The following is a 15,976-nucleotide window of genomic DNA, read 5'->3' on the forward strand; positions in this document are numbered from 1 at the left end:
GCGCAAAATACAACAAAGGAGACCCCGAAATGCTGAGCAACCGAAATTGTATAATCAAGCAAGAATGGGACAACATTTCTTTTTCAAAACTAGAGCAATTGGTCTCCTCAGTTCCCAAATGTTTACAGAGTGTTGTTAAAAGTAGAGGTGATGTAATGCAGTGTTAAACATGCCACTGTCCCAACTTTTTTGAAACGTGTTGCTGACATCAAATTCAAAATGAACATGTATTTTTCAGAAAACAGCAAAATTTCTCAGTTTCAACATCTGACATGTTGTCTTTGTCCTATTTTCAATGAAATATAAGGTCTCCATGATTTGCAAATGATCACATTCTGTTTTTATTTACAGTTTAGACAGCATCCCAACTTTTTTGGAATTGGGGTTGTATGTTATATGAACAACCTCTTTCATTGCTCTTTTACAATTACAGCTATTTTCAAACTTTTTTCATTGCATGATACTCCCACAACAGTCACATGAAACCTTTAAACAAACAGTGGGTTTAATTTTTCAGGTGGACTTTAATTTTTTTAACCGATAGAAAAACTTGAGAATAACAGTAAACAGAGTTATAGATTCAGACTGAGTATATTCCGGGAAAAGAGAGGATGATGTTGCTCACCTTTTCATCATCCTCAGTGAAGGGAGCTCCACTGGGTTTCTTGTTGATGGCCTGCACCACTCCAATCACCTCTCCATCACTGTTACAGATGGCCATGCACAGGATGGACTGCGTCTTATAACCTGTCAGCTTGTCAATCTCATCACTAAACCGATGGTCCTGCAGAATATGCAATGATTACAGGAATATATCTCTTGACTTTTGTACAAGGAAATGTATTGCTTCATGAGTTGTATAATGATTTATTTAATATGCTGCCGAAAGAACATTTCGAATTCTTAATGTCTCTAAGCTACATGTTTGGCAATTTTTCCTGTTTATTTGACAGTTTATTTATGTTCATAAATGTGCTATTTTAAGTAATCATGTCACTGTGCTCTTTCAGTTAGGGAGGCTGTTTCAGAATGAGACTCCATTAAGAATATCAATAAATGTTTGATGTGGTCTCTCTAGCCATCATTTTAATTGAACTCAGAATTCACCTATTAATTTTTCTCTTGAATGAATTATGCACAACTTAGATCATTTTTACATGCAGTTTTTGAAGCAAGGGAGGTCCTGTCGACATTCTTGACTTGAAATTGCGTCATCATGACACTAAATCATACACCATGGCTATATCTTAAAATTACAAATTAATATTCAGTTATTTAACTTGAATAATGTTATCCACTAACTGCTATGACTTTCCAAACATACAATGGCATTCAAAGGGAAATCAATGTATTTCTATTAGTGAGGAATGAAAGACTGAATCTGCTGACATGCCCTGAAGTTTAAGGAGTTTAAGGGATTCAGTCAGCACTGGGCTCTTTTTTTTCTATGGTGACATAGATGAAAGGTGCTGCAAATCGAGGACAACAAAAGTTTGTTTCTTCTAGCATAACTATGTTCTAAGGACTTTTCCATAAAAAAAAAAAGTTAAATGTAGGAGACACTTTATATAGCAAACTCCCACTGAAACTAACTGTTCCCATTCTGTGTCAAGAAGACAGATATGCAGTCAGAGAATTAATAAGTTCAGCAGCTGACCAATGGGGAAGGCTTGCCCTTGGCCATGTAATAATGATGGCTAGAATTCAGCTACAGTGGGGCCTACATCCCAAATGCAGTAAGAAAAACAGTACTATAAGCGAGAAACCTTCAGGAAAAATCAGGTTTCTCGGTCACGTTGACATAATTTAATGAATCAGGTTTTAGTTTGGCCTGACAGTAGCTCCACTGAGTCCTGAGATAAACTAAGAATGGTTTATGTTATTTAGGACAGGGGCTCTCCACTGCAAACCTCAGGACCTGTGCTGCAAAGTTTCATGTTTTTCCATTTCATGAGCTGAGAAGCTGCAGGTTGAGAACATGTGCTTTGTGTTACAATAATGAGTATGTAACCCTTGTACGGTACTTCAAAAAACAAAACAAAACAAAAAAAAAACCCATAGGAAATTTAAGAGGAACGAACAAGAAAGTGAAAGATGTTGAGGTGTTTAATTTGATTTCCATAGTTTAAAATTTATGATAAATTGGTTGTCATTTGCTGTATATATATATATATATGCACACTCACTAAGCACTTTATTAGGAACACTATACTAGTACTGGGTAGGGGCTCCCTTCACTCTCAAAACAACCTCAATTCTACATGGATTCCACAAGATGTTGGAACCATTCCTTTGAGGTTCTGGTCCATGTAGACACAATTGCATCATGCAATTCCTGCAGATTTTTCAGGCGTACTTTCATGCTGTGAATCTCCTGTTCTACCACATCCCAAAGGTGTTCTACTGGATTCAGATCCGGTGACCAGGAAGACTGATCAAACTCATTGTCCTGTTCATGAAACATGATAACTTTTGCCTAGCGGTGCATTATCATGCTGGAAGTAGCCTTTAGAAGCCATGAAGGGATGCACATGATCAACTATAATACTCAAATAGGTTGTGGCATTCAAACAATAATTGATTGGTATTAACAGGCCCAAAATGTGCCAAGAAAACATTCCCCACAGTATTACACCACCTCCACCAGCCTGGACTGTTGACATCAGGCAGGTTGGGTCCATGTATTCTTGCTGTTGGCAGCAAATTCTGATCCTAACATCTGTGTGAGTATGCAGAAATTGAGATTCATCAGAACAGACAACGTTTTTCCGGTCTTCAACTGTTCAGTTTTGGTGAACCTGTGCACACTGCAGCTTCAACTTTCTTTTCTTGGCTGACAGAAGAACCTGACATGGTCTTCTGCTGTTACAGCCCTCTACTTCAAGGTTCTACATGTTGTGCATTCTGAGATGCTGTTCTGCTCACCATGACAGTACAGAGTGGTTATCTGAGTCACTGTAGCCTTTCTGTCAGCTCGAACCAGTCTGGCCATTCTCGGTTGATTCTCTACAGAACTGCAACTCGATGGATGTTTTTCCTTATTGCACCGTTCTGAATAAACTCCAGAGACTGTTGTGCATGAAAATATCAGTTATAGAAATACTCAAACCAGCAGAGGTGGACAGTAACAAAGTACATTTACTTTTACTTGAGTATTGTTTTTTTTGGAAACTTATGACTTTAACCTCACTACATTTGAAAGACAAATATCATACTTTTTACTCCACTACATTTCTATCAAGGTCCTATCAAGGTTCTATCAAGGATTGTTTTTTTCGGGGGTGGAACGGTGATGCAGTAGTAGTTAGCACTGTCACCTCACAGCAAGAAGGTCCTGGATTCGAGCCCAGCGGCCGGCGAGGGCCTTTCTGTGTGGAGTTTGCATGTTCTCCCTGTGTCTGCGTGGGTTTCCTCCGGGTGCTCCAGTTTCCCCCACAGTCCAAAGACATGCAGGTTAGGCTAACTGGTGACTCTAAATTGACTGTAGGTTTGAGTGTGAATGGTTGTTTGTCTCTATGTGTCAGCCCTGCGATGATCTGGCGATTTGTCCAGGGTGTACCCCGCCTCTCGCCCATAGTCAGCTGGGATAGGCTCCAGCTTGCCTGCGACCCTGTAGAACAGGATAAAGCAGCTACAGATAATGGATGGATGGATTGGTTTTTTCGCAGGTGACACTGAGACAGCCTATCAGTAATCACTAGGGTCACATGCATAGACTATAAAATCAAGTTCAATTTCTCAGCAGTATTATTTGAACACGATCAGTTGATGGCAGAATGGAGGGAGGCGGTTTTTCTGGAGGATGCACGCCCTCATGACCATACTTAGAACCCATGTTTCAGTTTTCTGAAAGGATTAAAGATTCGTTTCGTTTTAAATATTTGCTTTGTTTGCCGAAAACAAGCCACATCATAGCCTACAAAAACTTGCCGTCCAGCCTGCAGAATCATATTGAGGGAAATAAACGTTGCCGTAGCCTTGTCCACGGCTAACGTTAACACATAACCAGTTAACTTGGACACTGTTAGTTAGCATGTAAAAACGGAGTTACGCTAACATGAATAATGTTAAGTTTAGAATAATCTTGCCAAATAAACAGAATCTTTCTTTTCCAGTAATGTTAGCTACCCAATATGATTTCGAGTTTGAAAAGTGTTTGCTAGCATGTCAGCTGGAGCTTCAGCTCTACAGGTTCTACAAACTAGTCAGAAAATCCAGTCGGTTGTTTCAGAGGCATTAGGTTTTGTAAGCGTTGTGGCAATAATACAACAATGCGTTGACAGAAAATGTACTTTTAACTTTTTGGACCATGAATGCAACGTAAATCCACCTTCTGTCGTGTTGCTGCATCAGCCAGCAACACATCTACGTAGCATGGCGATAAATTAGCTCAAAGTGGAGGATCGGAGTTGCAGTCAGCTCTGTGTTTTAGTATGGTGGAAGTGGCGAAGAGACCGATAGACTTCCTGCTGTGACGTTACGGACGTCAAGGTCATTCACTCAGACCGCTACCTATATAAATCACTTTCATCGTAAAAATTACTATATTAGATTTATTGTTAAGGCTTAAAACTATTCCTGTGCCATTCTTGAGGTCTCAAGGCATTTATAAACGAAAGTGAGGCCATGGCTCTGCGTATATGCTTGAAGTATTTTTAAAAGCAAGTACTTCTCATCGATGCAATTATTATGTGCAATAATATAGGCCTTAAACTATTTTTATGCATACTTTATATATATATATATATATATATATATATATATATATATATATATATATATATAAATTTATGTATATATGTGGGTGTATATATACAGAGTCTACCTGTAATGTGCAATTTTTCCAAGCCTCTCAATAAGGCAATTTTTCTATACTTTTTCACAGTAGATAATGCAAATAGCCCTTTGTATTTAATCCTTCGTTTGTCAAATTTTTATTTCAGTTTTATTTGTTATCTGTTTGACATTTTCTTGCTACTGTAACACGTGAATTTCCCCGATGTGGGATGAATAAAGTGAATCTAATTTAATCTAGTACTTTAACTTAAGAAAAATTTGACAGGACAACTTTCACTTATATTGGAGTAACATTTAAAGTGCATATCATGGGTAAATTCAGGAGCAAGATCAATGTAATTCTCCTATTTTATATTAAACTTTGGTCAAATATTTGTCACATTTTGCATTTTGTGCAATTTTTTTTTTTACTTTGCGCAATATCAGAAAAATTCAGTTGAAATCAATCCATTTGAGGCGAATTGGTCCACCTCTGAAAAAACTTGGCATTTGGATTTCCCGGCAAACATTGATTTTCGTGACGTCGCGTGCGGGACGCCTCCCTCTGAATCCTACATCAGCGCTGGTTTGTCTATGAGAAAACGACCTGGTGGTTTTCTGCAAATTTCTTCAACGTTATCACGTAATTATTAAAATGGTTAACAGATGTATCATAGGAGGGTGTAGCAACACCAATCATGATGGAATTAGTACTCATCGTTTCCCAAAAGACCGGACAATGAGAGAGAAATGGGAGCGCTTGGTCTACACAGGCTGTGCACTGAAACCGTGCAAAGCTCGCGCAGCCTGCTGGCGCTTCCACAGGTGACGTCACGAATCTGGCTCCAGGCTCCCTTGGGATTTTTCCAGACGCGTTTTGTTATTTTATTTTTTTTCTGCTGTAGACAGACGGCCTTGTGCAAAATGACCCTTCTGGATGAGTGTGTAAAGGGACATTCTTTCATATAAAAAAAAAATGAAATTGGTCCAGAATATTTTCCTTTTTTTTTATATGAAAGAATGTCCCTTTACACACTCATCCAGAAGGGTAATTTTGCACAAGGCCGTCTGTCTACAGCAGAAAAAAATAAAATAACAAAACGCGTCTGGAAAAAAAATCCCAAGCGAGTCTGGAGCCAGATTCGTGACGTCACCTGCGGAAGCGCCAGCAGGCTGCGCGAGCTTTGCACGGTTTCAGTGCACAGCCTGTGTAGACCAAGCGCTCCCATTTCTCTCTCATTGCCCGGTCTTTTGGGAAACGATGAGTACTAATCCCATCAAGACTGGTGTTGCTACACCCTCCTACGATACATCTGTTTACCATTTTAATAATTATGTGATAACGTTGAAGAAATTGGTCCAGAATATGGGCGGCACGGTGGTGTAGTGGTTAGTGCTGTCGCCTCACAGCAAGAAGGTCCGGGTTCGATCCCCGTGGCCGGCGAGGGCCTTTCTGTGCGGAGTTTGCATGTTCTCCCCGTGTCCGCATGGGTTTCCTCCGGGTGCTCTGGTTTCCCCCACAGTCCAAAGACATGCAGGTTAGGTTAACTGGTGACTCTAAATTGACCATAGGTGTGAATGTCTGTGTCTATGTGTCAGCCTTGTGATGATCTGGCGACTTGTCCAGGGTGTACCTCGCCTTTCGCCCGTAGTCAGCTGGGATAGGCTCCAGCTTGCCTGCGACCCTGTAGAACAGGATAAAGCGGCTACAGATAATGAGATGAGATGAGATGAGATGGTCCAGAATATGCACTTTAACCAGTGGGATCTGTACTTTGACTTAAGTAATAAACTTGGGTACTTCGTCCACCTCTGCAAACCAGCCCTTCTGGCACCAACGATTATGCCAGGTTCAAAATCACTGATATCACATCCCCCCCCCATTCTGTTGGTTGATGTGAAGCTGCTGGTCCATATCTGCATGATTTTATGCCCGATTGGTTGATGAGCTAGAGAATGACTAGGTGCTCCTAATAAAGTGCTCTGTGGGTGTATATTCACACACTTTGGGCCTAAATTATCAAGCAAAAGTATAAGAACCATGAGTACGACGAAATCCTGAGCTTGCTTTTCATCTAAATACCACCAATGGTGGCTGTATTTCACCTCATACGCGTTTGGGACGTTGACCGTCTCGCCATGCTCGGCCACATAGCCGATGATCCCCTTGCCCCAGGGCACTTGCACCTCTGCGAAGGGAACTGCGCTGGAGCAGGGTCGCCCCGCTGTCCCTGAGTGCACGTCAAGAAACTTGGACACCAACGACCTTTCGTGCGCAGGACCTTCTACCAGGAAGAGCGAGCAGCGGTCTGCGTTCACCATGACGCACACGTTTACTAGGATCTTGTAGCCCAGGTTGTTCATGTCGAGCTCGCCGGAGATGTCCTTGACGAGCTCGAGGAAGAACTCGCGCTCGTCCGATTCCTTGAGCGTGTACTTGTAGTCGAGCGCGCTGGAGGCGTAGCGCGGCACGTTCACGCGCGACTCCAGGAGCGCGCTCAGGATGTGCGCCGTGGTGGGCGGCAGTGAGCTGGCCTTGCGCAGAAGCGCGCGCCGCCTCACGCTTGCCCGTGACTCCCGCGCCGCCACGCTCGCGCGCTCGTCGTAGGTGTGATGCGTGGCGCTCGCCTTGGAGCGCGCGAAGGTCCGCCTCATCTCCGCGTGCGACGAGCGCCGCGTCCTGCTGTCCGCGTCCTCGCGCTCCTCCTCCGGAGCAGAACTGTCGCACGGCCGCGTCTCCGCCAGGCGTGGGCTCAGAGCCGCGCGCTCGCCCTTACGGATCACGTAGTCCTCAAAGAGTTCCGGGTGACGGTCCAGAAACGCCTCCACGTCGGAGAAGTCAAAAGTTGTCATTATTACCAGACAGTCTGTAGTGAAACACCACGAGCCAAAAAAAAAAAAACACGCGCGCTTCACGAGTCCAGTGTTTCGACTGACTTGTGCGCACCTCTCTAGTAGTGCTGCAGCTGGTACCGCACTGTCACCACACACACACACACACACACAAGTTCACGCGCCTGCGCTCAATTCCTATGTCCCTGTCACGCCGGTTTTTTTTTTTTTCTCGCGTGGAGTCTCATCTCATCTCATCTCATCTCTAGCCACTTTATCCTGGAGCCTATCCCAGCTGACTACGGGCGAAAGGCGGGGTACACCCTGGACAAGTCGCCAGGTCATCACAGGGCTGACACACAGGGGCGCAGATAGGATTTTTGAACTGGGGGGGACTGAGCTGTCAGCAAATGATTCCATTTTGTGTGTGTGTGTGTGTGTGTGTATATATATATATATATATATATATATATATATATATATATATATATATATATATACACACACACACACTACCGTTCAAAAGTTTGGGGTCACTCTGAAATGTCCTTATTTTTGAAAGAAAAGCACTGTTCTTTTCAATGAAGATCACTTTAAACTAATCAGAAATCCACTCTATCCATTGATAATGTGGTAAATGACTATTCTAGCTGCAAATGTCTGGTTTTTGGTGCAATATCTCCATAGGTGTATAGAGGCCCATTTCCAGCAACTCTCACTCCAGTGTTCTAATGGTACAATGTGTTTGCTCATTGCCTCAGAAGGCTAATGGATGATTAGAAAACCCTTGTACAATCATGTTAGCACAGCTGAAAACAGTTGAGCTCTTTAGAGAAGCTATAAAACTGACCTTCCTTTGAGCAGATTGAGTTTCTGGAGCATCACATTTGTGGGGTCGATTAGATGCTCAAAAGGGCCAGAAAAATGTCTTGACTATATTTTCTATTCATTTTACAACTTATGGTGGTAAATAAAAGTGTGACTTTTCATGGAAAACACAAAATTGTCTGGGTGACCCCAAACTTTTGAACGGTAGTGTATATACATGTTATTTCACCTCCCTCACTGCCATCACCAGGAACTACCTGCAGGCCAGGACAATGATAACATTTTAACATAGCCTATGGAAATCCAAAGTTTACACATTATCATCACGCACAGAAATTGCAAAACTAGTTTTAAAACCGCTAAGTTCCAACTGTTAAACATAGCGAGAGGCTGGGCTATGTGTGTGTGTGTAAAGTGTAAACCAGTGCATCCTGACTTTCTAACTATGCCTGTGTGTTGCGTGAGCGGCAGTCAGTCAACAACTCTTCGCAAAGTTTCCTTATGAAACAATATGCTCGCTGAAATTATGGCAGGGAACACCAGATTAAACATTAAAACTGCCTTCTGAGCACTGTATCTACAGGCTGCCACCGAAAGAAGGAGGCTACCAGAAAGGCTTCTCTACTCCGTACGATTTTACTTTCACTACGACATTACTTTGAACAGACTATCAAAAAATTGCAAGGTGATATGATAAAGTAAGGCACAGTTTACTTACAGTCGGTTTTTTTTTTTTTTTTTTAAACGATGCAATCGTTTTCTGCCTTTTGGCACCCTTCATCATGCCGTGTTGGGGTCCTGAACTAGGAGGCGCTGTCCCCGATATGCCTGTCAAACTTGTTGTGTGTAACTATAGCAACCAAGCTCGAGCTCGCAACCTGTGCAGTCTGCGCAGTTGCAACTACATCTGTACTGCTGTGCACCTCAATAAACCGAATGGTAATTAGTCTTTTGATTTTTCCGTGAGGTTTGCCTTATGAAAAGAAAGACAGCATAGACGTTTTTTCCTCCCTATAAGTGGGGGGGACCGAACGAGGTGAATTTAAATCTGGGTGGGACGAATCCCCCCCGTCCCCCCCTCTATCTGCGCCCGTGCTGACACATAGACACAGACAACCATTCACACTCACATTCACACCTACGGTCAATTTAGAGTCACCAGTTAACCTAACCTGCATGTCTTTGGACTGTGGGGGAAACCGGAGCACCCGGAGGAAACCCACGCGGACACAGGGAGAACATGCAAACTCCACACAGAAAGGGGCTCGAACCCAGACCTTCTTGCTGTGAGGCTAACCACTACACCACTGTGCTGCCTTACGTGGAGTCAATCCATTAAAGAAAAGCATTGTGCAACAAGCATGAAACCGAGCCACACCAGACAAGAATAAAGTTTCTCTATAGGAACAAAGTCTCAGAGCAAGATTCCAGCAAACTCCGCTGAACACATGAAATCTGCACTATTTCACCCAGGAGTAGGCCTATAAAGAATCATTTCTACATCGTGATCTGATCCCCCGTAAATATCTTCCAGATTAGGGCACGTGCTGTCAGTGGCGTGCACAGATAGACACGAGGTGGTGCTCAAGCACCTGCCCCTCTGCCCTCTGTCCAAAAAAGTGCCCTTTTGAATTTTTTTTTTTACAGTTTACTGAGGCCAATGTCGACATGATCTTTTAGAAAAGCCGCGGCATTAAAAGCGTGTGTGAAAATAATGTCCCGATGTGTGCCCCCTCCGCACACACACTGGACCTCTGTCTGTCTTGCTCTGTCACGTGAACAAGTGTGCAGTGCATTCAATGTGAGGTTGCAGCAGCATAGCGTCCTGGAAGCCACGGCCTTGTCGTAGCGCAGACAACACATCGGGCAGTCAGTCAGCTCTTCCCCTGCCCCACCAGCCAGGTAACACATGAATCGAGTGAAAATGTATTGTTTGCCCTCTAAGCCCAAGCTGTAATTATTTTGTCGTGAAGTAGCCCGTCGCATACAGAAACAACTGCACATAAGTATTATATTTTTTGCTAGACCATTTTCAGATTTAGGAAAACAAAAATTTCTTTTTCTATTTTGTTCAACTAGAGATTCCTGGCAAAGTCAAAAAGCCTTGATGTAATAAATTAAGTGGTTGTTTTACACCTTTAAAAACTAAAACGGGTCAGTGGCGACCCGAACACAAGAGGAGGGTTAAATCTCAGACTTTTATAATAAGGTGTTCCACATGTGCAAAAAAGTGCCCTTTTTTCCCCCCAGAGCACTTGCCCCCCAAAATGTCTGTGCACGCCACTGCGTGCTGTGTTCCGTCTGTTTTTGCCAGGAGGTGATGGATGTGGAGTGGAGGTGTGTGTAATAGTCTGAGTGTGTGGCTGAGGTAGGTGTTTGAGAAAGTGTGGGTGGATTTGTGTAGAGAAAAGATGTGAGAGGGCTAAAAAAAGAGAGAGAGAGAGAGAGAGAGAGAGAGAGAGAGAGAGAGAGAGAGAGAGAGAGAGAGAGAAGATTTCTTGACCTTCAGCATGACTTCTGTGCAACAAATTGAAATCAAATGTCTAAGCAATACTCTTGTTGGCTTTTCTATGAAATTACATATTTAATAATGAAAAATAATTACTATATGCGGGTGGCATAGTGGTGTAGTGGTTAGCACTGTCGCCACACAGCAAGAAGGTCCTGGGTTAGAGCCCAGCGGCTGACGAGGGCCTTTCTGTGTGGAGTTTGCATGTTCTTCCCGTGTCCATGTGGGTTTCCTCCGGGTGCTCCGGTTTCCCCCACAGTCCAAAGACATGCAGGTTAGGTTAACTGGTGACTCTAAATTGACCGTAGGTGTGAATGTGTGTGTGAATGGTTGTTTGTGTCTATGTGTCAGCCCTGCGATGACCTGGCGACTTGTCCAGGGTGTACCCCGCCTCTCCCCCATAGTCAGCTGGACTATGGACTCCAGCTTGCCTGCAACCCTAGAACAGGATATGCTTAATGCAGCTAACCAACCTGATGAAGACTTTCGTTGAAAACAGACACTTCTTTGTTGAACTTTCAGGAAAGAGAAGTTGCTGTTGCAGGCAGAAAAACAGCCTCCCTCAAGGAAATGTCCTGGCATCATCCACCTCATTCAACATGTATGTTAACGACCAGCCTATCCATCCGAACACCAGGCGCTTCATCTATGCAGATGACCTGTGCATTACAACCCAAAGTGCTGACTTCCGTAAAGCAGAAGTTACTCTATGTGAGTCTTTAGTTAACCTGTCCTCATACTACCAAGAGAATTACCTACAAGCCAATCCATCAAAAACCCAGGTCTGCTCCTTTCACTTGAAGAACATGCATGCAAACCGTAAGCTAAAGATCACATGGAATGGAGTCGGCTTGGAACACCATGACAATCCATTCTACCTTGGTGTTATTCTTGATTATTCCTTGACGTTCAAAGCACATATCACCAAGCTTAAGGGGAAAGTCTGTTCCAGGAATGCTCTACTTCAAAAGCTGAGTACCTCAAAATGGGGAGCAAATCCAAAGACCTTCCGATCAACAGCTCTGGCTCTCTGTTTCTCTGCTATCAAATATGCCTGCCCAGTATGGGAATGCTCAACTCATGCAAAGAAGATTGATTCTGTGCTGAACACAAGTTGTCGCTGCATCAGTGGGTGCATGAAACCTACCAAGACTGACAACATCTATCTATTGTCCGGTATCACACCTCCTGGTATCAGAAGAGCTGTAGCCAGCCAAAAAGAATGACTTAGGCAATCAGAAGATGAAAGATGCCCCCTTTATGACCATCCCTTGCCTCCCCCAGCATTTGAAGTCACGCAGAAGCTTTCTATCTTCTGTCCAATCCCTGGACTGCAATGCATCATCCAAAAGGGTCAAACTCTGGGAAACAAGACTCGAGAAATCTCCAGAGAACACTCATATATCTATCGATCCCTCAGAGAAAATCCTCCTGCTTCTGACCAACCATGGATAACATGACACAGTCTGAACAGACTGCGAGCAAGCATGGGGAGATGTAAATCTAATATGGTGAAGTGGGGACATACCAAAGATGCGGCAGATTGCAAGTGCAGACAGGGCCCCCAGACTATGGAACATCTCCTGAGTTGTGGCATGCTGCACGCCACCTGGCAGAGGCCAACGATGTGGCGCTCATATTTGCTCGCTATTGGCAAGCAGTAGTGTGATGACATGACATGATGATGATGACTGTATGCTTAGTCTAACATAATAATTTTGGCCTTCATTTTAACTGTTTGTTTGTTATGAACAATGAATTTTCTTCCCAAGAAAATAGTAAAATAAATCTACTGATTACATGCCTTAGCTATAATATTAACATAATACAGTAAAGCAACGGCAACAGCAATTTACCAATATGGCAACAATACAGACATTCACTGATTCATTCATGTTCACTTCTTTATCCTGGTCTGGGTCATGGTGAGTTAGGGAACAGTGGGCTTAAGGCCAGTATATACCCTGGATCTCAGAACATCCCCCCCGCACACACACACATTCACACTTATGAGCGATTTAGCATAGTCAGCCAAACTACTGGCATGGTTTTGTGAGGCGGGAGGAAATCAGATAACTTGAATTCAGGAAAACAAGGTGAATATGGAGAGAACATGAAACTCTGCACAGGCAGCGGTAGCAGCATTAAGCCTGTGCTTTTTCATTGTGGCTCTGTTAGACAGAAAAGGATAAACTGAAGTGTTCATTGTCTCCTGGCAAGTTTGCATCTACTGACAATATATGCATTCCATTTCATCAGTATTTCATTGCTATTTGTCTGATCTAAATGACCTTGATGCCAGTGTAAGCCCTTCTCTTAAACTGTCATTGTCTCAGAATCTGGAATAAATCTGCACTTATGAATATGGCATTGTGAATTTTTTTCAATTTCTTTTAAGCCCTCTACATTTGTCTCTATGCTGTCTTGAAAAAATTATGTAAAATATTAACTTCATTTCAGAAGGCAATGTTTAACTGTGGGTTGGTTAATTTACTTCTGCACTCTTATACTTTAGATTTTAATTCTTAATTAGATATTTAAGAAAAAATGTTCGCTCTTTAATAGGTATGTCACGATTCATCCAATTCATGATTCAGTTTAATTACTGATATTTGATTCAGGATTAGAGTTTCCTATTATATTTTTCAGGAAAAAATAAATGGAAAAAAAAGTATTTTAAAAAATGCACCATTTATTTTCCCATTCTTTATCAAGTTAAATATTCCTTTTATTAAATAAAAAAACTATTGTGAAATTTCCTTAATAATCAACAATAATTATTTAACAACATTTGGAAAAGTTGGGGTAAGATATAATAGCCTATTAACAAAAATAATCCTTTTATTAAAATTAAAAAAATGTAATAATAAATAGGTCTTTTCTTAATACATATTTTACTACCTCCTTTTCTTCACTTTTCTTCAGCTTTCAGCAGAAAAGCTAGCAAATACAGCTCCACCTTCCTGTTAAATCTATTTGTACAGCCAAACACACAACAGCGTTCTCCCATTTTGGATCTGTTTGTGTTTTCGTGGCATTAGTGCTGTGTTACTTCCGCCTGTGGTAAAGTCATATGTATTTCCACTATTTTGTGTTATTGCATCCTCTGCTGTCTAAACAACACAATTACAGCTAGGAAAAACTAAGAGGTTACGCAGCCTAATAATAATCATGATTCATTTTTTTATTTCTTCAATTCCAATAATTATAAAATTGTGCCTACTCTGTAAACTTTTTAATGTATAAATAATCATAATTTTCCCCAAAAAATTTAGAGAAAGAAGATGGTTTTATAATCACAAAGTTCAGAAAACAAACCTACCATGCATACTATTAGGTGTTATACTTTGTCATACTAGCATGGGGCTACTGGCCAAATTCGATGGGAGATATTATATGCTTAGGCCTTGTGCTGCATAAAGAACATATAGACAAACTCAAAACTTTAATATATAAGCTATGCTAGACAGCTAAATGCTCATTAGCTAAATGAGCCTCTGTGAGATGCTCCTGAGGCTGTGTCAGTAACAGCCTGCAACCACTTAGTTGGACTCTACTGCATTAATGAAACATGTCCCACGGCAGGGTATTACCTAGCAGCCAGAGGAAAGAAATCTCTCCAGGCTCTGTTATATTCAGATTACAGCATATGTAAATGTGCTGCCAAAATCCCCATCTCTTCTAAGGCAAAGCAGGGTAATTGACTGCTGAACTCAAGTTTGAGGCCTAATAAATCTGCTGACAAAGTCTCCTGAGGATTCCGATTAAGGATGTAAAGCAAAATAAACTGCCAACAAAGGATTACAAAACAAATTGGTGTCACTGCTTGCCAGATGTTTGTTTGTGTCACATCAAGGATGATCCAGTGATACTAACTGGTATGTACAATTGAGATGGAGCAGCAGTCCAGAGAACAAAATTGAAGAAGTTTTGATGCATGAACATGAGTGAGATGGAGATTTGTATTGTTTGTAGCAGCTATAGTTATGTGAGCAAAGAACTTACCCAAAGCAATTAGTTCTGTCAAGGTTTATGCTGTAAGACAAGGCAACCTACCGTGTAATTGATAATTTGCAAGTTGGAATAACATAATTTTCCACTTCTGCCTGTTTGATTTGCAAAGTGAAAAAAAAACAAGGATGCCTCATCCTTTGTTAGCAACAAGCTAGCGATGAGTGATGTACAGTGTCTTGCAAAAGTATTCATCCCCCTTGGTGTTTGTCCTATTTTGTTGCATTACAAGCTGGAATTAAAATGGATTTTGGGGGGGTTAGCACCATTTGATTTACACAACATGCCTGCCACTTTAAAGGTGAAATTTGTTGTTTTATTGTGATACACACAATAATTAAGATGAAAAAACAGAAATCTGGAGTGTGCACAGGTATTCACCCCCCAAAGTTAATACTTTGAAGAGCCACCTTTTGCTACAATTACAGCTGCAAGTCTCTTGAGGTATATCTCTATTAGCTTAGCACATCTAGCCACTGGGATTTTTGCCCATTCCTCAAGACAAAACTGCTCCAACTCCTTCAAGTTAGATGGGTTGCGTTGGTGTACAGCAATCTTCAAGTTATGCCACAGATTCTCAGTTGGATTGAGGTCTGGGCTTTGACTCAGCCATTCCAAGACATTTAACTGTTTCCCTTTAAACCACTCCAGTGTAGCTTTAGCAGTATGTTTAGGGTCCTTGTCCTGCTGGAACATGAACCTTCGTCCCAGTCTCAAACCTCTGGCTGACTCAAACAGGTTTTCCTCCAGAATTGCCCTGTATTTAGTGCCATCCATCTTTCTTTCAGTCCTGACCAGCTTTCCTGTCCCTGCAGATGAAAAATATCCCCACAGCATGATGCTGCTGCCATCACCACGCTTCACTGTAGGAATGGTGTTCTCAGGGTGTTGGGTTTGTGGCACACATGGCGTTTCCCATCATGGCCAAAAAGATCAAATTTAGTCTCATCTGACCAGAGAATCTTCTTCCATGTGTTTGGAGAGTCTGCCACATGCTGTTGGGCAAACTCCAAATGTGTT

At 42.1% G+C, this 15,976-nt stretch overlaps 1 protein-coding gene across 1 annotated transcript in view; it reads right to left on the reverse strand.

Moving 5' to 3' along the window:
* Positions 1 to 7,629, reverse strand: part of pde11al (phosphodiesterase 11a, like) — a 41,346-nt gene extending 33,717 nt beyond the window's left edge. Inside the window, exons 1-2 of the mRNA XM_060920551.1 lie at positions 6,883 to 7,629; positions 626 to 784 (exon numbers count right to left, since the gene is read on the reverse strand). Of these exons, the coding sequence (XP_060776534.1) occupies positions 626 to 784; positions 6,883 to 7,629 (906 nt within the window). The remainder of the gene's footprint in view (positions 1 to 625; positions 785 to 6,882) is intronic.
* Between the last annotated feature and the right edge of the window lie 8,347 nt (positions 7,630 to 15,976).

Source organism: Neoarius graeffei, chromosome 5, assembly GCF_027579695.1.
Source record: "Neoarius graeffei isolate fNeoGra1 chromosome 5, fNeoGra1.pri, whole genome shotgun sequence".
NCBI lineage: Eukaryota > Metazoa > Chordata > Actinopteri > Siluriformes > Ariidae > Neoarius > Neoarius graeffei.